Here is a 23,268-nt window from a genome sequence, read left to right on the forward strand (position 1 = left end):
TAGTATACTAGCCTACACGTGTTGCTTTTTATAGGTTAGTTATACCTCCATAAAGGTGAAAACATGCGTAGGCACAGCAGAAAGCTCATGAGCTTTGGAATCAGAAAAACCTGGCATCTAAGCCCTGACCTACATACAGCTATGTACTCCATATTAGCTGTGCAACCTTGGGCAAATCACTCAGCCTCTCTGAGCTTTCATTTCCTCACCCGAAGGGCAGCAATGAGAAGGCATCCTTCTGGCAACTAAATAACCAGCTGTGCCTTGCAGTGTCCTGAGGGGTGTTACATCAGATACTGTAGGAGCAAATACTTGACGTTGGCTGGTACGTGGTGGTTACGCAGTGCGAGGCACTCGTGTCCTTACCTTGATCGCATCGTGCCCCCTTCCAGCCTGGGCTGCAGTAACAGGTGCCGGTGATGTGGTCACAGGTAGAGTTGTTCAGACAGTCACATATCTGGCGACAGCCGTAGCCATACGTTCCTGCAGGGCACTCTGAGAAGGAGATGAAAGTCCAATGTAAGCTCGCCAGCCTGGGGCAGCTGGGCAAGGCCGTCTCTTACTATTTGACCCCGTGTATCTAGAGGGCAGGCCTTCCAGGGCATCCTTGTGCAGGCGGAAGCACTCAGGGAGTCCTAGAGCTGGCAAGAATTTCCCGACTCGTGGGGGGGGGGGCCTCCCATGCACAGGGCCAGAGACTGAGCTCCTGGCCACAGCTCCTGACTCCTTCAGCTTTTATGCACCCACTTCCGAGGGGTAAGTAGGGAGTCTGTAGAACCCAGTGGGACGGATGAAGATCATCGGCAAGGGCAATCTGAGATGACCCCACTGGGCAAAACGGTGGGACAGAAGGCTGAAGACTATAAACCAGAGCCGCATCCTTGAGAACATGAGCATTGTACTGAAGGCTCAGTGATCCTCCTATCGGCACATTCTGACTTGGATTAGTTGGGAGCAGGGGACAAGGGAGGGGCAAGTTTTGGTAATGTTCTAGGTGAGAACTTCTTTTACCATAGAATGGCTCAAAATTGGGATGAGCAGGTTGAAGCCGGAGAGACTCAAATGGAGAGATTTTTATGAGGCACTCTTAATAAGAGCTGGGTGTGGGTTTCAAAGAAGAGCATAGGCATGTCAAATCTAAACATCATCCCCAAATACTGATGTTTTCTGCAAAGTGGGCAGCAGGGGGCAATGTGCTATTGTTATTGGAGTTCTCTGTCAAACCCAGTGTTTCTGTTTACAAATGAGCATCAGGAGGGGTCTCCAAAAATAGGAACATTTTGATTTGATGTTCAAAGTAATCACGGAAGGACTTAAGCAGCTTTTATTTAATAAGACCATAACTGGTCTGGGCTTCCAAGGGAAAGTCAGTTTAGAGTTTGTTCTGGTTTCTATGCATATACGTATGTGAACGTATGTTTAGACATTTATACACACAGATGCAAAATATTCCCATACACAAGGGGTGTGCAGGCAACTGTATGACTCAGTATGGGTTTCAGGATGAAATGAATACCAGTGCAAAACTCAAATTGGGTCATCTCTGTCCAGGCTGATTCCTGGAGGTCAGTCCTGTTGTGTGCTAGATAGGAAAATATGCAAAAATATTTCAAGAGTTCAGCACACAAGACCAAGACAACCTAGCTGTCTAGGGGTGCTGTGAGGTGCTGCTGGGGTGGAGAGAGGGTGATCGTTTACTGCCAAAGTCCTGTTATCCTGATTCACCTTTCCAGGCTACATTGCTCCTACAGCCATATAATCTTTGCTGCATCCTTCCCAGGAGCGCCCCCTCTGATAAGCAAGAAAGGTCCTGCCCCTTTCCTGCCATCTATGATAAGAGGCTGAGCCCCATACAGCCCTAAGACCCTATCTATTCATTCCGAATATTGAATGAAAGTCACAGAGGAAAGGAACAATAGACTACTTTGAAATACTCAGTCTAACACTACTTTTCTTATAACCCTACAGATGCATAGCTGTAGGGGCAAAAATGGCAAGACAAGGATGCGTAACTGCAACAGAGCATATTCTTCAGGAGTGCAATTCTTACAACAAAAATTTTTTAGGCAATATATCGTCTTGAAAGTTGTGAAGATTAAGATGTGAAGTTGCTAGGGGAAACGGTATAAAAGTACTATCTAGAGAAAGTTGTCAGAAGGGGGGCAACGTTTGCATGGACCTGGTTCTACACCCACAGTGGGGCTGGGAGCCCACATGCCCCCACCCCCATGCACTCAGCCTGGCCCCAGACAATGCACTTTCGTCCAGGGTGCACTCCAGGCTCTGTCTCTGCCACGAAGAAAATCTGACTGGCTAGTAAAGCTCTGAGCAGCCCCGTTCCAAAAATAAGCAGGAGAGTCAGAGAGAGCCAGGGTGACCAGATGGAAAACTTGAATTCTGTCTTCATCCTTGGAGCCACACCCCCTCCACCCAGAGTGCTGATTACTTACCCAGAAGAAGTTTGAGGGAAAAGACAGTCAGCAAGGACCCCCAGGTGGCCAGGTCTCTGGGAGGGGAATGGGTCAGCTGTGCCGGGAAGTGACCGGCCATCAGCTCAAACAACTTAAAAGTTGCAGGTCCTGCCTTCATATTTTCCAGGCGTGTAGGAAAACGGGTTCTAGGGGAAAATACCACCTAGACGTGTCATGCCCACATACTCACTCTGCTCGCAGTGCTTCCCCATGAAGCCAGTGCGGCAGGTGCACTGTCCCGAGATGTGGTCACAGTCAGCTCCATTTTGACACTGACATATCAACGCACAGTCCTTTCCATAAAACCCCAGAGGACATCCTGTGTTGGAGAGGGAAGGACATCAAAGTCAGGAGGCTGCTGAGGAAACAAGAGAAAAGCTCTTGCTTCCAACTGTTTGTGTTTCAACCTGAAGGACGCTGAGCCACTGGAGAGTGAATAAAGACAATAACGCAGATCTCAGCTTGTCACAAAGGCTTCTGTGAAGTCCCAGGATGGGGCTCCTGCAAGGAGGTCATAATTCATGAGCGGGAAGCAGAACAGTTCTACACCTGACAGTTTAACCCTTGCAGGTGCTCCCGGAGACAAGACGAGTATCTTCTAGCAAGGCATGCCTTCGACCCCACGGAAGTATCGGGGCGTTTCCTTGTATTCTTTGACTCAACTACTAGACTCCAGGACTCAAGTGCCGTGGACCGAAATGAGCGCTTTATATTAAAATCATGCGTACGCTTTTACTATAGGACAGTGTCTTTAAGTCCACTATAGCTCCGTCCCCTGCATCTGTCGCTAACTTAGATAATATTGGCTCCTTCACCAAAGGTGTGTAGTAGGATGCTAAACTTACAAAACAAAAAACAAAAAAACCCCTGCACTTCACAGGTGCTTTGTAAAAAAGCAATAAATCTTACACCGCTGCATGATTTCCAAAACCCAGACAGACCTCTGGGGCCTTTGGGCTGAGGACGTGCACGAGGCCTGTGAGCTGTCATGGACCAGCAGTTGCCCAGCAAGGGTGTTCAGGGCTCCCTGGCATAATGCAAGCTTCAGTACGGCCTGCGTGTAGGGCCATCTCTAAGTATCACATGGGATTTTTACTTTCCCTTTTTCTTGGAGACCTTTTAATGAAAGTTCAACTCTCAAGAAATAGAGGCACAGCACAGAGGTCAGCATGCGTGGACATTACCATCGCCATGTTTTTATCCAGCACCCACTCTGTGCCAGGTGCTTTCCATGCGTCCTCTTACTGAATCTGTACGGTAGTCCTACCTGTAGATGGGAACTAAGCCCTGAGGGCCCCCTCAGTCACAGAGCCAGCAAGTGGCAGCCTGGCCATGATAAAAATGCAGGCAAGTCTGGCTCCAGACCCCACGCTCTTCCCACCGTCTTCTGCTACGTCCACTTAAAAAGGTCCTCTGATTGAGGTAGACCCGAATTTTGGGATGATAAATAATAACTTATAAGCACTTTTCTCTAATGAGCTCGAAAACCTTTCTGCATGTACAATCTTGGCAGAATATGCTCGACACAAGCTCTCAGCCAACTCTCCCTTTCGAATCATGGTTCAAGGTCTACACCCCCTTCCAGAAAGTTCCAAAATTCTTGTACAACCTCTTCTCTAATTATGTTCTCTAATTAGTATTCAACAAGAATTGTCTAATTCCTGACCCATCTTTCCTTCTCAGCTCATTTCTGTGACTTACAATTATGTTATTATTAAAATTTTTTTTAAAGAATAAATTATAAATTTTCATTAATAATAACCATAATTTGTGCTTTCCTGTCTTGTCTCCCTTATTCATTTGAAGACAAGAGGACAGAGAAGAGTCTTTCCCTCCCCCCCCCAACAGTGCTGAGCTGTGGAGTACTTTGCACATTATATGCTATGATGGTAAAAACCTCACAGAAGAAGAAACGATTAGGACATTATGGGAAATAAAATGGAAAAGAGAACTAGTGGTTCTTAGGGCATGATCCCAGCCTGGCATCAGCTGTGGAAAGTTGTCAGAAATGTGAAATCTCAGGTTCCACCCCAGCCCCAGTGAATCACTCTGGGAGTGGGGCCAGCAGTCTGTGTGTATCGAGCCACCTGGTGATCCCGAAGCTCGCTCAAGTTTGAGAACCACAGAATGCACTCTTCTCCAAGAGCACGCATTATGTTAGGGAGTGAGGCTTGTCATCTTCACTGCCTTCTAGTCACTGCCTCTTACCCCAACCTTTGTGTTATTAGAATAAATGACAGGGTGTACATCCACGTAAACACCACCCCAATTTGAAAAAATATATAGAACATTTTCATCACTCTCCATGCTCCTTCCCAATCAATAATCTTAACAGATCGATTTGTTTTTGATCTTCATATAAAAGGAATCACATACTAAAAACAGTGTATGTTTGTGTATATACATATACATATATATGCACACACATAAACATGTATATATAAATGATAGGGAGCTGGGTGCATATAAACAGGGTCTGGTTAAAAAAGAGTTAGGAGAGAAGCCGCACAGCATCGCATCTAGCCCTGCTCCACCTCAGTGTCCTGATAGGACATACTGACAGAAAACTTGGGACGTGACAGCTCATAACCAAACAGAGACATTTAAACGTCTAGCGGTCATCAGGGAGAGGGAAGGCTCCAGTGCCAGGAGTCCTGGCTGAGCTCCGCTCGGGCATGCAAAGGGCGAGGCTGCAACCTCCTCGGCGGTGGCTCCCCTTGGTGAGCCTCAGAAGGCTGGTCGCTTACTCTGAGTGCAGTAGAGCCCCGTCCAGCCAGGAGTGCATTTACATTCCCCGTCGTAGGCGCTGCAGAAAGCTCCGTTGTGGCAGTTGCATGTGTGGATGCAGTTCGGGCCCCAGTGCGCAGGTGGACAAGCTGAAATCACAGCACGCATGGAGAGTTCTGTTAGAGCCCGGAGGTCAGCACCCAGCAGAGAGAGCTCCGTCCTCCTGCCGCATCTCCTAGCATGCGAGAGGTTAGCAGTGTGTCTCAGGACTAAGAAAGCACGGGGCTCCGAATCTGATCCCCAGATGGCAAGGCTGACTGCAAGAGCAACCATCATTACATTGTACTCATCGACAGACTGCAGAGTAAGGTGCTCAGAGCAGCAATCATCTCAAGCGTATCGATCTAGTTCCTTAACACTGCACATTGAGCTCCTTTGTGCCCAGCACCATTCTAGACACAGAAGGGATAGCAGGACAAGACAAGGTCCAGACCACCCTCTGAAACCTTATATTTTAGTAGGGGAGGCAGGCAGGCAAACCAGCCAACCAACCAGCCAGCCAGTCAACAGAGAACACAGTGGCAACAAGTACTATGAGAAAAAATAAAACAGGGTAATGGGGGAAGAATGACCAGAGCTAATCCTTCAGGGAAGGTTTCTCTGAAGAGAGGACATTTAAGCAGAGATCAGATGGGCTAATGATGGGACTCAAGAGAAACTAGGGGACCCAGGGTCACATAAAGTCATGCTCTACCCCAGAGTTGTCACTAGAGGCTTGTTTAAATTTTATGGGTTCAATTATATGTAAGAATCGGTTTACTCATAAAAACTCTTAATTGGATGATGCAGAAAATAAGAAAACAGAATCGTTGGGGGTCACTGCCCAGTGAAGAGCAGTAACTTCAGATAAAGTGTCTGTGAAATTGTATAACATTTTGGCGTAAAATGATCTGATTTACCAAAAGCAAACAAACAAACAAAAAAAACCCCCATAAAACACCTTTTTATTTATACCAATGCTTTAAGAATATAATTGCTTTAAATGAGGACCACCATTGGATCTACACAAGACAACAGATGTTAGCTGAACCTACTGTGGTGATCATTTCATGATATATCCACATCAAATCATCATGCTGTACGCCTTAAGTTTATATAGTAATGTATGTCAATTACTTCTCAATAAAACCAGAGGGAAAAAAAAGGAGGACCATCTAGAATTTCTATTTGGTTACCCAGTAGGGAATATGGCCCCATAAAGATAATACATCTGAAGGAATTTTAAAAAATGGAAAAAAAAAATTCTCCCATGAGTGTGTGCACCATTTTTGCCCAACAAGGGAAAATTAATAGCTGACACTTGAAGTCTGAAATAAAACTGAGAATGGACTTTCCTTATACAATACCCTCATTTTACAGACAAAGAAGCCCTGAAAAGTGAATAAGCAAAATGCTACCTATCTAGGTTCTTCCTAAGACATACTTGGATTTAACATAGGAACATTGCTTAGAGTTCTTAATGGGGAAAAAAGCCGCTTAAAATTAAAATAATGTATATTATAATTATTCATATATTATTTCCTGATTACAGAAACACTCATACTTCCATCCTAAGGAATGTGAAAACAAACAAAGGTACACAGTTGTTCTCAAACAAGACTCACGTTGAGAGCAGTCACTGCCGATCCAACCTGGGTAACACTGACAAGATCGGTCAATGGGGTTACAGGTTCCATTGTTGGTACAGGTACAAACTCCTGCGCAGTTTTTCCCAAATCTGCCACTGGGACACACTGTGAATAAGTTATATCGGTCAGTAATGCACAATTACATCTCAGCTCATGGAACTCTAGTCCTGGGGCAGGAAACGACTTTGAAAGCCGTCCTCCCAGCAGCCCGTTCACTGACTGTCTCCACTCAACAGCATCCCTCATCTTGAGTGGGCTCATTTTTGCAGATACATGAAGCCGAAGATTCTCATGAAGGCATCCCAAACCAGGAGACATCATCACATTTCTAGAAATCTGACCTCATGGCCGCTCGCTTCAGGGAGTCAAAACCCTTCTTCCCTCTACGGATTTTTCATGGGAGGCTGTTTCCAATTAATACCGAATGAAGAGATTCTGCCGGAGCAGCAAGCTAGCTTTTCGGGAGCTCCTAGTCATATTTGCAGAACTTGAAGACACCGTGCACCAGCAGGCCCCGAGAGCTGAGAGCGGAAAATGTGTCCCCGGGGAAGCCCAAGGACAGACTGCGTGCGGTTCGCCCATCACTGCACATCTCTCCAAAATACTTGCATGCCTCACCTTCATTGCAGAGGGCACCTGTGAAGCCAGGTAGGCAGTCACACAGGCCCGTGATGTGGTGGCAGGGCCCACTGCTATGCACACATTGTGGGCACGTCTGGCTGCAGCGATGCCCATAGAAACCAGGGGAGCAGACTGAAAATAGAATGGAAATCAACAGTTATCGTTCCTGGGATATGTGCCTCTCAAATTCCACATCAGCATCTAGTTCCAGTTTGGGGCAAAAAAAAAAAAAAAAAAAAAAATTTTTTTTAACAATATTGAGAATTTTCCAAGTATAAAACCACCACCATGGAAGGAAGAAGGATACCCTTTAATAATGAAAAGAAACCACTAGATGGGATTGCTTGAGGGCAGGCAAATGTCTCAGTCCTCTCAATTTTCTCAGTTATGGTCCTAGTTAACTTGAGGCATGACACAGAACGGGGGCTTGAAGAGTTTTTGTTGAAGAAACAAACGAAAGGAAATACAATTCTAAAACCCCAAATAAATAACTCTCAAGCCATGTATCGATCCTTTATTCTTTAAGAGTCATTACTGGCTATAAATACATCTCCGGTCTGCATTTAAAGGATTGTTCCTCCTCAACGTGGTCCAGATAAATCATGGTGATTGAAAGGGGAGCAAGCAACAAAGCCTACATAATTAGGTCCTTCTCAAGCCGTTCCTCAGATTTAAATACAAGATGAATGCATAGGGCTTTTAATGAAAAAAAAAAAGTCATTTAAAAATTAGGATAAGATATCTTATAGTCATGTACTCTTTTCTTGATTACATTTACTGAAAAATTTAGTAAAATCTTCTGGATCCCTTCCTAACTTCAAAGTCCTATTGACCCATGTCACCAGCCCCCATTTTTACCTCCACGGTGCTATTTTCCCCACAGCACCGGCTGGAAGACTACTAGCAGGATGTATGATTTGCCGCAAGGTTTGGCTGATGTTGACTTCTGGTAATTGAGGTAAGGCCAATGCCAAAACTGCTGAATCAAATATTCACAGGTCAATGGATTTCTGGAACACCATTTGTAAGACTTAAGGCAGGATCAAGAGACATATCCTGACGATGATGCCAGGGAGGCATCGAAATCATTCCTGAGAAGGAACGGCTAAAGCCCCATCTGTTAGGCTCGTCCTGCAGGTTGGAACGAATAAAGCTCTTGGGGCAGTGCTATCCAGGACAGCTCCGCAAGGGACAGGGAGACCTAGTATCCTCTGCCCTCGACTGCAACAGAACAGCACCATGCGCTGAGGGGTGGACGGTGCCTGAGAAGGGAAGGCAGACATCTGCCCCTCATGAGATACTTACTTCTCTGACAAGTGGTGCCTCGGAACCCTGGCGCACACTCACAGATGCCGTCGTCCGGGGAGCACGAAGCCCCGTTTTTACAGTAGCAGGGCAGAGAGCAGTTGGGGCCCCAGCGCCCCTCAGCACACACGCTGTCACAGTGGACGCCTGAAACAATGCACACGAGCAAGGATGAGTGAGAGGCAGTGCCTCTGGGATGCGAAGTCCCAGACGAGGACCACGGTCATGGTCCCCAAGCTGAGTGATCCCAGGCAACAGTGAGCGGAGATGGCGTAAGGTTTAAAATTCACTTACAGACGTCAGTACATCATCATATGTGGTGTAATCATGTATTGTGTCACTATAACATTAAAATAATCCCAGGATGGTTTTCTATGGAGTCATAAAAGAGCAGGAATAAAACACCTTTGTTATACTGATTTTCCTTTTTTTAGATGGAGGGAGCAAATGGGAAGCCCAAAGCCTCTTTCTATTAAAGGCAAAATTTATCAAAAAATATTTTATCATTGAGCCCTCAGCAATTTCCTTCTCCCCCCCCCAACATCCTTTATCTTTACAGAGACATGAACAAAGCGTAAAAAGATAAAGAGGAGTAAAAAGTGGTTAAATTGTTTTACATAAAGACAACCTTCGCCCTGGAGCAGACACCACCTTAAAACATTTTGATGATACATTGTATAGCATGGGAAGATACACTCCTTGGTGCCAGTAAATTCCTCTTTAAAAATTTCATCTGACACGGGGCAGATAAAGGCAGAATATCACAACTGATGTTATTTATAGCTGTTGTCTAAGTTATTGATTATTAGGATACTATATGTAGGTTTTTAACGCTCACCCCGGGAACAGAAACTCTAGAGCTGGTCGTGAATGAACAAATGCCTAAAGAAAACACAAGGGAAAAAAGAAAGTCGCAAAAATAAAAATAAAACCAGGTTTTTTTTTGAGGTCAACAGAAGTCTCTTTGGTAAGTTTGCTTTTGAAATACAACAGGCACCTCTTTCTTGTAAGTCAGAATTCTCCACAACTCAAAGACGTGCTCTCTGCATTGAGAAGCAATGAGTTGTAATTGGTAGTGAACCGGCGACGGCTGGCTTCAGACCAAGGGAAAACACAGGAAGAACAAGCACGCACACACTCAGGGATTCCAGAACGCTGTCACCACCCAGCACCAAGGAAGCTGAGAAAGGCATGTTTTGTATTACAGTTTTTGCTTCTATGGCCCAAACCTTAAAACAGGAGCAGCCCCAAACCATAATGTGAACATGGCTGATTGGTCCAGTGTCATTTCTGCTGAGCCGTAACTCTGCTTTTGACCGTTCCCGGTTTTCTCCTCCCGAAAGTCTCCCACTTGGTAAAGGCTGTTAAGTAGGCATGAAAGCGCACAGACCTCATTGTGTCTAGCTTGAGCCAACAATAGACGATTATTTGAGCTTGCGCTACTGGCAGAAGGAGGAGATCAGACCTGTTATAAATTGACCTGGGTTTAAGGATTCCCTACAGAATAAAATACAGAATTATGGCCTACTGTGATTTTTTTTTCTTGAGTTCACGAACATATGATCTTTTTTTTTTTTAAACCCTCTTTTGAAAAGGTAAGTGGAATGGCATTCACATGTTATGCTCACCAAATGTGATCCACCAGCTATAGAGTTGTATCTGGTGTTTTGGCTGGTACCTATACAAGGCAGAGCATCCAACATACTGAGGAATAAACCGCTTCAAAAGGAGGCTGCAAACCTAAATTTTGTTTTGTGAATCTGAAGGAAGTATCAACAAGGGTAACTTGTGACAGGCTTCACTCTGTTCAAATTCAGGTCCTGAGCTCTGACCACGAGCCAGGACTCCTAGTTAATGGCAGCTAAGATGGGGACACCCGCTTCACAGATACTCAGACAACCCTGGCCATTTGGGTTTGGAGCCATTCATGCAAATCCCAGTTAGGATTTTGGAGACGTGGAAGCTGAGTTAATCTGAAAATCATCCTGAAAATTAGTCCTCATTTTTGGCACATTTTTGTGGGGTGGGAGCTTGAGGAAGGGGAGATTTAGCCATTCATGGTGATTTGGTTATTAGCTTCTTGCCAAATCTCTCCTTCACATTAAATAAATGCAGTGAAGTTGGAATGGAGCACACTTTAGGTCAAAATTATCTGCTGCTTTTTTACATTATAGATTATCATCATTTATATATGACTTAGCACATTCTCAATCAGAGCATGTTAAGAAAAATGACTCCAGGGCAGATTGGCAAATCTGAATAAAGTGATCCTTTATTTCATATCTGACTCGTCTTCCCTAATAGGTTTGTCCAGCTGGATAACATAACCATCTGTCATAATCAACTTTATCGAGGTAATTTTCATAGAGTAACAGGGCCCATGATACAGCAAAGAGATCCATTACAATGATATGCTTGTTTCACATGATTTACCCATGATTTCATTTCCAGAGAATCACAAGGAATTCTAGAGATCATCTATCAAATCTTCTGTCTCCAATCGTATAAGCATATTTCAGCTGAACCAAGCTTACTTTTAAAAATCTTTTATTTCAGGATTGCAAATAAGTCTTTCCTTAAAGAGTAAATTATAATAATTCTATTACCAACTTCCCCTAAAAATTCAATCCCTCTTCTTTTTCTCTACCATCAGTTAAAATGAGTCATCATTTTTCAGATATTAATGCTTAATCTATTTGTAGACAAACATAAAGTATGAAGCTGCATTTTTTCCTCTTGCTGTCCCATTTTCTCCTATTGCTACTCCTCCCCTTCAGAGCTCTGTGGGGGGAGCTGTTATCTTTCCCTTCCTCTTAGAGTCAAGAAGAGATGAGATAAATTGATTATTATTGAGTTGTTACCTTCTCCAGAGAATACTTATATTTTAAGGAAATAAGCATGTGAGGAGCCTAAGAAATAAATCTCTAATTGTGAAATACCAGGCAGTGAGGGTCACAGAGTGGGTAACTGGATAATCGCTTCTCTAGGTTACACTAGGTATATGGTTACTGATGTGACCTCTGTGTAAGGCTAACCCTGCAGAACAATTTTTTTCAGGATAGGGCATTGTAAGTTTGCTTTAACCATTTTTTTTTAGTGTGCGTGTTATTCTTAAATTATTTCCACTGATTTCACCCCAATCTTTGCAAACTCGGCTGGAGTCCTACAAGACATTTTGCTGTTTCCTTTTTTAATCAAAGACAGAAAAAAGAATTCAACTTAATCAACATTCAAGAAGTCCAGCGGCTACTGGCTTACTGGTGATAGGTTCTCTAAGAAAGACCTCTAACTGTAGAATGATAATGGCCCAGGAATAAGCACCCCTAACTCTGTCTGGGGATCAGAGTCAGAACAGGAAATAGCTTGTGAAGGTGGACAAGGGTTCCAAGCTAATGGAATGGTGGGTGTGAGACTCAGATGTCCAAAGAAGTACAGGCAAGTTGAGGACAGCTAAAACTGGGGTTGGGAAGAACAGGACAGGTCTTTGGGCAGCCAGGTCGTGGTATGTAAAGGAAGCCAAGAACGCCATGCTGTGGAGTGTGAGCTTCCCCCTTGGGGGTGACAGGGACCAAATGGACAATTAAGTAGGAGAAGCACATAATTAAATTTGTGGTTGGCAGGAGGGCAGAAGCCAGTATGAGGAGGATGAGCCTGGAAGAGAGACCTGTGTGGGTGGCTATTGTAGGTTATGCAGGTAAAAAAAAAAAAAAAAAAAGATAAACATGACAGTCTTAAACTAAGTCGTTGGCAGTTGGAATGCAAAGAGGATAAATTCCAGAGTAATGCAAGAGAGAATGGACATGAAAAATCTATACCTGCTCCCCGCCCCCCCACATTCCACGCAGGGTAATGAATGAATTCTGTCAGCTCCCTGAAAGAGAGATGGGGGTTTTGCTCACTACAGTGCCTAGCACATGGAGGGTGTTAAAGATTTGTTGAATGCATCAATAAGCACAGTCTCTATTTCCAACACGATATTCAGGACCATTTTCCAACTGGATGGAGCAACCATATAATTCTCTCTTTCCTGAAAGAAGTGACGAGAAGCACATGCAAACCAGGGAACCCAGCATATTTCTATTTTGTGTGCCTAAAATGGTGACCCTTACCATCTAAGGGGGTAGAAATGTCTGCCTTACAGATTTTGGAGAAGATATACCTTCATGAGCTCAGGTCTGTGTTTTTTAATGCTAGCCCAGATTATAAAGCAATAGAAGAATTATGGAGGCATCTTGAAGAAATTCTTTTGGAATGTTTACCAAAGAACAGATAAAGGTTCTAAGGAATTACTTCAGGAAGCAACTCCCTAACACATTTGGAAGAGGGGACAAAATGGGAAGGGGGTATCTTTAAATTTGAGGGGATCTCTGGTTCAATGGAAGCATTTTTTTCTGATAAACGTTCTAACGCTGATAAGGCGATCTGTGAGGGACTGTTTTTGCCAGGACTGAGGACAAAGAGTTCTTTGATAGCCTTCCCAAGTTGCTAGGCAATGGCTGAATGATCGTGATAAACTTCAGCTAAGCAGCTCTAAAGAAATGTTCGTGCATTTCATGCCTGATGCATTATGCTAGCAGCCTCAATGTGAAACCAGCATTCACTAGGCATTTGTGATTGCATGAATACGGTAAAATAAATCATCTGGGGTGTCATTACTTCTCCCTCTCAGAGATAGAACCCAAACTCCTCGTCTTGCTAATTGTTCATATTCCTTCTGCAATCTTTGGGGGCATTAGTGAACGGAGAACATGATTTCAATTCAGTGTCTGGGTCCTGAGCAACAAGCTATTAAACATATATTAGAGTGAAGAGAGAGATTTGTTAATAATAATTGGGCTTGATGATTATAGAAGAGAAGAACCACAGTATAGAATCATAATATTTTTTCTGCTTTTCTAATCCTCTTGCTAACAAAGCAGCTGCTTACTGTTGGCGTAGAGATGGTATTCACTGGCGTATCCCCCTGTGCCCATTCAGGGTCCGCCCTGAGAGGACATGAGCTTCTGCAGGCCAGGGGCTGGCAACGCTTCACCCACGTTCCAGGCACCACCCAGCACTGTGGCTGCACCCAACTTGGGAGACACTCAACAAATGGTTGCTAAATCCTTCTATTTGGATGCTATGAATTTTAAAGATGGATTAAAAAGCGGATCTGCTTTCTAGCGATGACCAAGTTGAAAAAAAAAAAAATCTTGTTAAGTCATACAAATCATCGACCTTTGCATTTGCAGCTGCAAGACAAGAGCACCAGAGAGCATGGCCTGCCTCAGTCCAGGCCTGGATAAAAGCAAACAGAACAGACTGCTAGGCAGATGGAGAACTCGGGGAGCTCTGGTTGTTTCTGCAGGCTTTCTTTTCGGAACACAAGCCCCTTCCTCTGCCCTCACCTCACGGACCCCGCATTCTGCTTTTGCAGAACTCCCTCCCCACAAAATCTCATAGACAGACCCACATGGGCTCCTGCATGAATGTTGTCCACCCTCCAATAGCCTGGTTGATTGGGTGCACGCATGTTAAGTAAAGCTCATTTGCACTTGAATTTGTACTTTTATGTCACTGCACAAAGAAAGGTAGGTCCTCCCTTACTATAACAATTCAGGCATCACTAAACCACATGAGAGATCACTTTGGGACAGATGAGTACCTACAGTAGCAGTTCACTTGCTTACCTGGTCCAACTTGGGACTGTTGGGGAAATGCACAGAGGGGGCTGTCCGTTGGGAGAGGGGCTGGGACCACTGCAGGCCTAGCTGTGCTTGCTGGGAAGAGCAGAAAAGCTGGGCTCTTCTCAGAAACTTGCCTGCAGGCTTTCCTCCTTCTAACACCTCCCCCCTCCTGGCTGGACTCAGAGAAGCACCCCATTGCTCTCCCTATTCTTGCCCCTGCTTACCCTCATCCATGGTTGCTAGTTCTTCTCTCTTTCCCACCACTCCTAGAGGTTGATTTGGTTTCCTAATCTCTTTTCTCTTAGTTTAACATTTAACGTTTTTTTTCCCCTTGTATGAGTGCATCCCTAAGACTTCTGGCACTGGTTACAAGGCTTCTGTCATGGAAATGCTCCCTAGGACCCCCCACATCTTCAATAACCAGAGTAAAAAGGCATAGCAGAGGCCAACCTACAGACTGGCAACTGCATGGGCCACCGGTGCAACTTTTGAAAAGACAAATGAGGACACCACGTAAGGTTGTGCAGGTTGTGTACTGCACAAGAGCCCCAGGCCGCAGGGCTAAGGGAGGGCAGAAATCCAGCTTGCCCTCAACCTGCCAAGAAGTGCAACCTGAAGGATTTCCAAGCCTTCTTCAAATTTGCACAAAAGGTGCTTTATGGGCTGGCACCGGCTCCACTCCTCTCCTCACTCACCCTCCAGATTGTCATTCGGTAGGTGGGGGGTGGGGACGGGGAATACACAAGTTACAAAAGTTCCCAGGTGACAGTGATCTTAGCCAGGGCTGGGAACCAGGCTGAAGACGGCATCTGTTCCCACACAGCTGGAATGAGATCTTGCTCAGCTCTAACGCTCAGTGAAGAGGTGTTCTGGCTGGCTGAAGTCAGGGCAGAAAGGAAGAAAGAAAGTCAGCATGTTTCTACTGTTTTGGGAAAATACTTTATAAAGCATATTACTTTTACTACTCTGGAAATACACCCCGCCCCGCCCCCCCCTACACAACTAATTCCATTTCATTGACATCTGGGACTTTAGAATAACCATTTTGAAAAGCCAGTCTCATTTTATAGCAGTGTGTGTGTGTGTGTGTGTGTGCACACGTGTGGACTCGTGTACGGGTGGAGAGGTGTGGGAGAAGGAGCCCAGGACGCAGCCTATATTTTGGATGGTGTTTCATTCCCCCCCCCAATTTTTTTTAACTGCAATCTGTCTCTTTTTGATAAAGTAGTCGACAGGCTAAAAATATCCATATAGTAAGGTTTTAAATAACTATATATAATAAAAGTGCATGTCTTTTTTTTAATGGAACATTTCTTTTGGAAATAGTTTCTAGGATATCAGATGCAACTTTTGCTTTGGGTAATCTGTATGGCAGCACCTTTTGAAAACCTGTTTTAGAACCAGGTAAAAGGGAACGGTCAATGATAGCAATAGAGTCTCAGTTCCTTTAGGAGAAAAAGACAGTCCAATGTTAGAAAAGAGGGTGAAATCATGAGGAGTGGTAATGAGCCCCACAGTAAGAACACAAGCTGATTTCCTTGGTATATCAGGTTAGCAGATGGTTTCCTCAATTTAGGTGTGTCCTTTTCTTTGTAAAGAGGAATAAAGCTCTCCCCACCTTTACCTCTGGCTCTAAACCCAGAGGCCTGATGAGCCTCCCCCCACTCCCCAACACTGTCCTCCGTGACCTAGGATTGTTGGTGTTGTTGGTGACTCTGTGCCTTCTTACTGATTTGGTCAAGGGAAGAGCCCAGGTCCCTGTGTTAGACAACACTAAAACTTCACCGTTACCCCACATACTATTACCCCGTCCAGTGATACTTAACATTTCACCTAGAGCACTCTCAGCAACAGGGAGGAGAGGAAACAGAATCCTTTACTTCCCCAATACTCATGCTATTTATCTGGCCCTGCATCTGGTATCCAAATGAAAAGCAAGGCTTTCTTTATGTTGAGAAAGATTCTCACAAGGTACTTCCTCAAAAACAAGTTTGTTGATGAAAAATTATGAGTCTATCCAATGTGGACAAAGAAATGGTGCTCTACATAAATAACACAGAGTCTACTCTTCTTTCCTCTTGGGAAAATGAACCAATTCTTGGTCCAATTGTAGGGTGCTTTTTGGAACTTTCGTAACCTTCTTTTCCTCTATGTACGTTTGCATATACCTACTGTGTACTGTGAATGTGGGGGATGATTTCTCTAAAAAAAAAAAAAAGTCTCAGGGCAGTCTTAGATCCTCAAAGGTCAACAGCCTCCACAGAAGACCCAAAGAAATGAGACAATGGGGCCACGAAGCAAAGAGACAGTAGGGTAATAAGTAGAGACCAGCATGAAGCAGCAGAGTTTTTCCCCTTTGGAGAAACAGACCAGTCACAGATGGACAGAGTGTTACAAGATTATGCTGTGTGCATTCCCGCAGGAGCTCCATAGGTCTCAGGCCAGATGGGATCATTTGTCTTACCCCATGACCCAGACTGTGGAATGCAACAAACACATTTTCTGGCTGGCTTCAGGCCAAATCGTATCTCCTGCTTTTCTCGTGTAGATACGAGTATGTCTTTCACAGTCTGGCTCTAAATCACCAAGGCAGGTAGATACTTGAGCAGTGACTGGTGTGTTCAGGAACACCTCACATTTCCTCTGTATTCAGGAAACAAGAGGAGATTTGGTGGGGCATGGTGCAAAACAAACAATAGGGCTTCTCTGTTAGAAAAGTTCTGAATTTGCCAGGGGGTTCAAAATGCTATTTCACTTCATTGTGGTCACGGAGAACTTGGTACTGGTCATTTTATTTAAGGAGTCCAAGCACGCTAGGGAAGTCACAAAATCCAGTTTACTCTTAGCGTGATGTGGTTTTAACATTTAGTAACTTAGAGCCACATGGAAACATGGGGAGGTGGAGTTTCACACTGTGAGGTCAGAGTTACCTTAGCTTTTGCAAGTCAAGGAGAAACTAGAGGGCAAGAGAGTCCTTGTGTCTGTGGGTAACTCCTATTGACAGAAAATAAGGTCCATTACCCCAGCCTTGGTCTGTTTCCCAAGGTAGCTCTCAGACACTAGAAATCAAGCACATGACAGTTCATCTCAGTTTACTCCTGTCAGAAGCCAAAGCAGCTCTCAACAAATTCCAAAGGACCGAGAGACACCGCTAAAGAGGTCACTGATGACATTTTCTGTTCAAGGATATGAAGACATGTATTGTCAAGTTAGCAGTACTCCCCATATTGATCTATAGACTCATTCCTTATTAAATCTACCTTGTTTCTTCACAGGAATTGATATACCTTGAAGTTCAAGGGACCCAGGATAGCCCAAACGATCTTGAAGAAGAAGACCAAAGTTGAAGGACTCACACTTCCCACATTTCAAAACTTTCTACAAAGCTAGAGTAATCAAAACAGTATGGTACTGGCATAAGGATATAGATCAGTGGAACAGAAGTGAGAGTCCAGACATAAATGCTCTCCCACTTATGGTCAGTTGATTTTTGGCAAAGGTATCAAGACAACACAGGTGATGGGAAGGGAGGGGGATGAATGATCTTTTCAACACATGATGCTGGAACAGATGGAGATGGATCAGCATGCAAAAGAATGAATTTGGACCCTTACCTCACACCATATATAAAACCAAACTCAAAATGGATCAAAGACCTACGTGTAAAATCTAAAACTATAAAATGCTTAGAAGAATACAGAGGTAAAAATCTTTGTCACTGTGGACTAGCCAATGGTTTCATAGATTTGACACCAAAAACACAAGCAACAAAAGAAAAAAACTTTTTGAACTCCGTCAAAATAAAAACTTTTCTGCAGAAACAGACATCACGAAGAGAGTGAAAAAGTAACAAACAGAATGGGAAAAAATATTTGCAAATCATACATCTGATAAGGAACATAGATATAAAATACATAAAGAAATATTACAATTCAATTATAAAAACACAAAATGACCCAATTAAAAAATGAGCAAAGTATCTGAATAGATATCAGACATACAGATGGCTGGAAAAATATACACAGATGGCCGAACTAAATACAAAAGACACTTAACATCGTCATTTATTAGGAGAATGCAAATCAAAAACTCATGAAATAACATTTCACACCACTTGGATGGCTAGAATCAAAAAGACAGAAAATAAAAATTTTTGGTGAGGAGACAGACACCTCACACATTATTGGTGGGAATGGAAAATGGTATAACTGCTTTGGAGAACAGTGTAGCAATTCTTTAAAAGGTTAAACTTAGAGTTATCACACAACCCAGCAATTCCATCCCTAACTTATATACCAAACATACACATTCACACAAAAACCTGTACATGAATGTTCTTAACAGCATTTTTCAAAATAGCCAAAAAGTGGAAACAACCCAAATGTCCATCAACTGGTGGATGTGCAAATAAAATGTGGTCTACCCATACCATGGAATATTTGTCACCAGTCAAAAGGAATGAAGTACTGATATACGCTCCAGTAGGAATGAACCTTGAAAACAAACCAAGAGAAGGAAGCCAGTAGCCAAAGACCTCATATTGCATGAATCCATACAATATCAGAATAGGTAAATCTATAGAGACAGAAAGTAGGTTAGTGGTTGCCTAGGGTGGGGAGGTGGAGTTTGCCTAGTGGTGAGTTGGGGGTAAATGGAGAATAACTGATAATAAGTACTACTGCAGTTTCTTTATGATGATGAAAATCTTCTAAAAATGGTAGTGATGATGGTGTATAATTCTTTGACTATACTAAAAACCACAGGATTATACAATTTAAATAGGTGAATTCTATGGTATATCTTCCTGTCTCTGTCTCTGCCTCTGTCTCTCTCTATATAAATGCATACATATGAACATATGCATATATACTCTCTCTCTCTCTCTCCCTAGGTATGTATACACACACATATAGATATACACATACACACACACGTGCACATATATGAAGAAGGTGCTGATTAGCAGCACTTATCACCACGGTCCTCTCATATAATTCTCAGAAGTCCTCATCCATGCTCAGAATTAATCTCAGCCCAACTGCCCTTTCCCCCAGCATGTTCTGGAAGAAGTCCGTGTACGGCAGAGGGTGCAGTCATGAAGAGAGCTGGAGACGCAATAGGAGGGTATTAGTGCAAATCCTGTCTCTCACATTTACTGACCCTTCAACACTCAACTTGTCTGTGCCTCAGTTTCTTCATCTATAAAAACGACAAAATGATATTTTCTACCTCACAGAGTTGCTGCGAGCCTGCCATAAGCATTCAATAGGCATTACTTATTATTTCTTCGTTCTTCTTTTTACAATTTTTGCTAAGAGGTAAGACTACGCTGACTCCATAATTTCCTAAATGTCACTTCTCTGGCATGGAGGTATTAAGAGTCTCCTCTAAAAGATCCACCTTCTCAAAATATGAACCATCACTAAAGAGGATGCTTGGCTTGTTACTACCAGTTTCTCTTTTAGAAGACAAGTTAAAAAACCATTTTGGAAGATAGTGAAGCATCATCAGCATGAAAACAGTTGTGTCCTACAAATCTCCTTCTCTTCTCTGAATATAGACACACATATATTTAGATACAAATACAACATATACAAATACACACACAAACACACATATACACAAATGACTATGAATGAGAATTGTAAAAGAGAGTTTGGGTTCATTTAACCACCTCTAACATGCACCCAAGTTCCACAGTACTTGGCTCTCAATTGGCGTATCAGCAGTCAACCTTTTATTTTACTTTCAGAAGAAACTGCTCATAAATATACCCAGTCCACTCATCCCAATGTTCAATAACTTTCTTGGTGCATTTCCATTTGTAATTTTTCTAAATAAGCATTTAAAATTCCATTCGTTTTGTAAGGTTTTGTTTTTGTTTTTTTAGAATAGGCTTGACTTCATGAAAGAAACAGAAAAGCAGGACCCCAATTTGCCTTGGGCATTCAGTGCCCTCTCCCAAGTCTATTTATCATGAGCAAAAACAGGGTTCATTTTCCAAGACCACTGTTAGTCTGATAAACTTCCTAGCTGGAACCATGAATCCATATAAATAAGGAGAAACCTCCACCCTATAGCTACAAAATTGGTACTCAATCGTATTATGAATTTTTATGACTTAAGTATTATTGTAAGAAAAAGCAAGTTTAAAAACTTTCATGTCTAGCAATGACTATTTTAATACTTGCATATTAACCATATTAATATTAATATTGAATATTTTTGCCTCACCGAGGTGAACTTAGTTACGTTCTTATGGTTTATTTCCCTCATTCTTTCCTCGGTGCTCAGAAATGCCACAGAAGCCTTGCTAGACCCTTCATATCAATTCACACTTCCCCCGCCCTGCCTTACTGGCCTGAATTCTGACAGCTGGACCTTCCGTCAAGGCTCAAGACAACTGCTCCTGAATGCTTCAACAAGAAGTCATCCCCAGATGAATCAGGTCTCGCAGTAGTATCTCTTGGGTAAAAATGTGACTGTTGTTATTGGATTTACCATTTCTTCTTCTCTGAAAAGGTGACCCGTGTGTGTTTCCCTAAAGCAGCAAGGAACAGGGCTAGGTGTAAGTTGGCATGTTTCCCATTTCAAGTAGCGGTCCCTGGCTCACCTGACCATCCCGGGAGGCAGCGGCAGTGGCCTGTCGTGGGGTGACAGCCATCGGCGTGGCTACAGTCACAGCGCTCCGCACAGTTCAGCCCATACGTGCCATCCTGTGTGGAAGAGAGCGACGAGGTCATGGAAATCCACAATGAGAGACGACAGGGACCTCAGGCAACCACCTCAGATCCAGGACCCTCCCCTCCCAAACACCTCTCAGCCACACACACGATAATCCCCTCTTCCCATATCTGCTTAGTCCCCCAAATGCAGGAGGGGGTGTTTTAAAAATCACTCAGACAGGGGCGCCTGGGTGGCTCAGTCGTTGAGCGTCTGCCTTCGGCTCAGGTCATGATCCCAGGGTCATGGGATCGAGCCCCGCATCGGGCTCCCTGCTCAGCGGGAAGCCTGCTTCTCCCTCTCCCACTCCTCCTGCTTGTGTTTCCTCTCTCGCTGTCTCTCTATCTGTCAGATAAATAAAAAAAATCTTTAAAAAAAAAAAAAAATCACTCAGACTGTAGTTGAAATGTCTGACATAATGGTCGGTCCTATGAACGGTGAGACCAACTGATATGCATATATGCAAATATATGCAAACATGCTCATTAATTAAGAGAATCCTTTGTATCTTATCATATACCACCGCTCATAAAGAAATTTTCTTTTGTTCCTAAGGATTTTTATAAAGTAGTTCAGCGTTCCTTACAAGGCATGCTACTCGTTCATGGAAAGGGAGGCCCTTGACTCACATAAAGAAAGAGGCTCTACAGTTAAAAGAAAATCATAGCACTAATCGAATGAAGTTCATTTCTGTAAATGGCCAGTGTGATGCAAAGAATCCTTAGGAGAAGTGAAAATCTTCGGCTGCTTTTCCCAGTCAGTATCTTCCTTTCCCTGAAGAAGTCTCAATGACATGAGCGTTCTGATGCGAGATCCCAAGGACGGCTGGCATACTTTTGGCACAGCCCCTTCCCGGGTCTGTTCCCAGGCCTGAACATTTTCACGTGCACATCGGTTTTGGTCCAGCAGAGACGAGACCCCTTTGTGGACGAGATCATTTAGTTTGCCACAGAAGCCTTGCTAGACCCTTCATATCAATTCACACTGTGGTAATGGAAAGCTCTGCACTTAGTGACCCTGCCCTTTCATGCCAGGTCCTGACGAACTGAGGGAGGGCACTCTAAACCTTCAGGGGGTGTGCAGTTACCAAGGGCGAGGAAGCTGAGAACCAGCATAAAACAGGGTGTCTGACAGCATCATCGTTTGACGAGAACTTAACTAAAATTTAAAAAAATTAACGCCCCACTAATGTTTGCTGGGGCTTTGCCACCATACAAGCCACTTAAACCATCATCGGACTTCACTGAATTGTCTACCATCTGATTGGGAGTGCAAGGTGCTCTTCAAGCCCATCGCAGAGGACTGATAATTTGTTCACTGGTGGATGAGAGGCAGCAAAGCTAACTGAACTCTGTCCTACGGGTCTGGAGGGCATGGAATAGCCCAGGGTGGGATCTTCTCTAGTTGGGAAATGGGTTGTGCTTGATGAGGAGGAAGCCCAGGGGAAAAACTGCTCCCACCGCGAGGGGCCCAGGTCAGAGGGTCACAGTGTCATCTTGCCATCTCTCCTGGAGGCAGAGAACGCACATCCCTGAGAGAATGCTTAATGGCTCAGGAGGAAAGAAATGAGAGAGGAAGAAAAGGTCATGAAAAAGAGGGCAAGAAATGGGCCAAGGGCTTCAGAGGGAGAAAGGGGAATCAGCATGTTACTATAGAACACATGTCCCATTTGCAACCTCTGCCTGCAGTAGGACGTGGTATGGGATTTGTATGCACGACTACCTCCAAAGTAGGTCAGGGGAGTGGAGCCAGCATTGAACGAGGGACATCTCTGGAGATTCCTGTGACTCGAGAAACACTTGTGTTTAACAGACGGCCATTTCTAAACCTCTCACCACCTCGATGAGCATTTTTGCGACACCGGTCCCCACCCCCTTTCAATCCTCTGCCACTTTCCACCAGAGATGGGAGGATTTCCATGATAATGGAGATACAGTATTTGGAGAGTTGACAGGCAGACGCTGGGTGTTTGACAAATGCTGTCCATCGGTTGCCACGGAGAGAGGGGTGTGTAGGAACGGAGACAGCAGGAAGGGTGGCGGGGGGAGGGGGGGCGGGGTGGGGGGA

At 43.9% G+C, this 23,268-nt stretch overlaps 1 protein-coding gene across 3 annotated transcripts in view; it reads right to left on the minus strand.

The window, feature by feature from the left end:
- Positions 1-23,268, minus strand: part of MEGF10 (multiple EGF like domains 10) — a 349,303-nt gene that overhangs the window by 13,266 nt on the left and 312,769 nt on the right. For all 3 annotated transcript variants that reach the window (XM_081827136.1, XM_081827137.1, XM_081827138.1), the window contains 7 exons: positions 21,092-21,194; positions 8,813-8,959; positions 7,505-7,639; positions 6,863-6,991; positions 5,219-5,347; positions 2,662-2,790; positions 367-495 (listed from right to left, as the gene is read on the minus strand). In XM_081827136.1, the coding sequence (XP_081683262.1) occupies positions 367-495; positions 2,662-2,790; positions 5,219-5,347; positions 6,863-6,991; positions 7,505-7,639; positions 8,813-8,959; positions 21,092-21,194 (901 nt within the window). The remainder of the gene's footprint in view (positions 1-366; positions 496-2,661; positions 2,791-5,218; positions 5,348-6,862; positions 6,992-7,504; positions 7,640-8,812; positions 8,960-21,091; positions 21,195-23,268) is intronic.

Source organism: Leptonychotes weddellii, chromosome 7 (assembly GCF_054177405.1).
Source record: "Leptonychotes weddellii isolate Sample4059 chromosome 7, ASM5417740v2, whole genome shotgun sequence".
Classification (NCBI taxonomy): domain Eukaryota; kingdom Metazoa; phylum Chordata; class Mammalia; order Carnivora; family Phocidae; genus Leptonychotes; species Leptonychotes weddellii.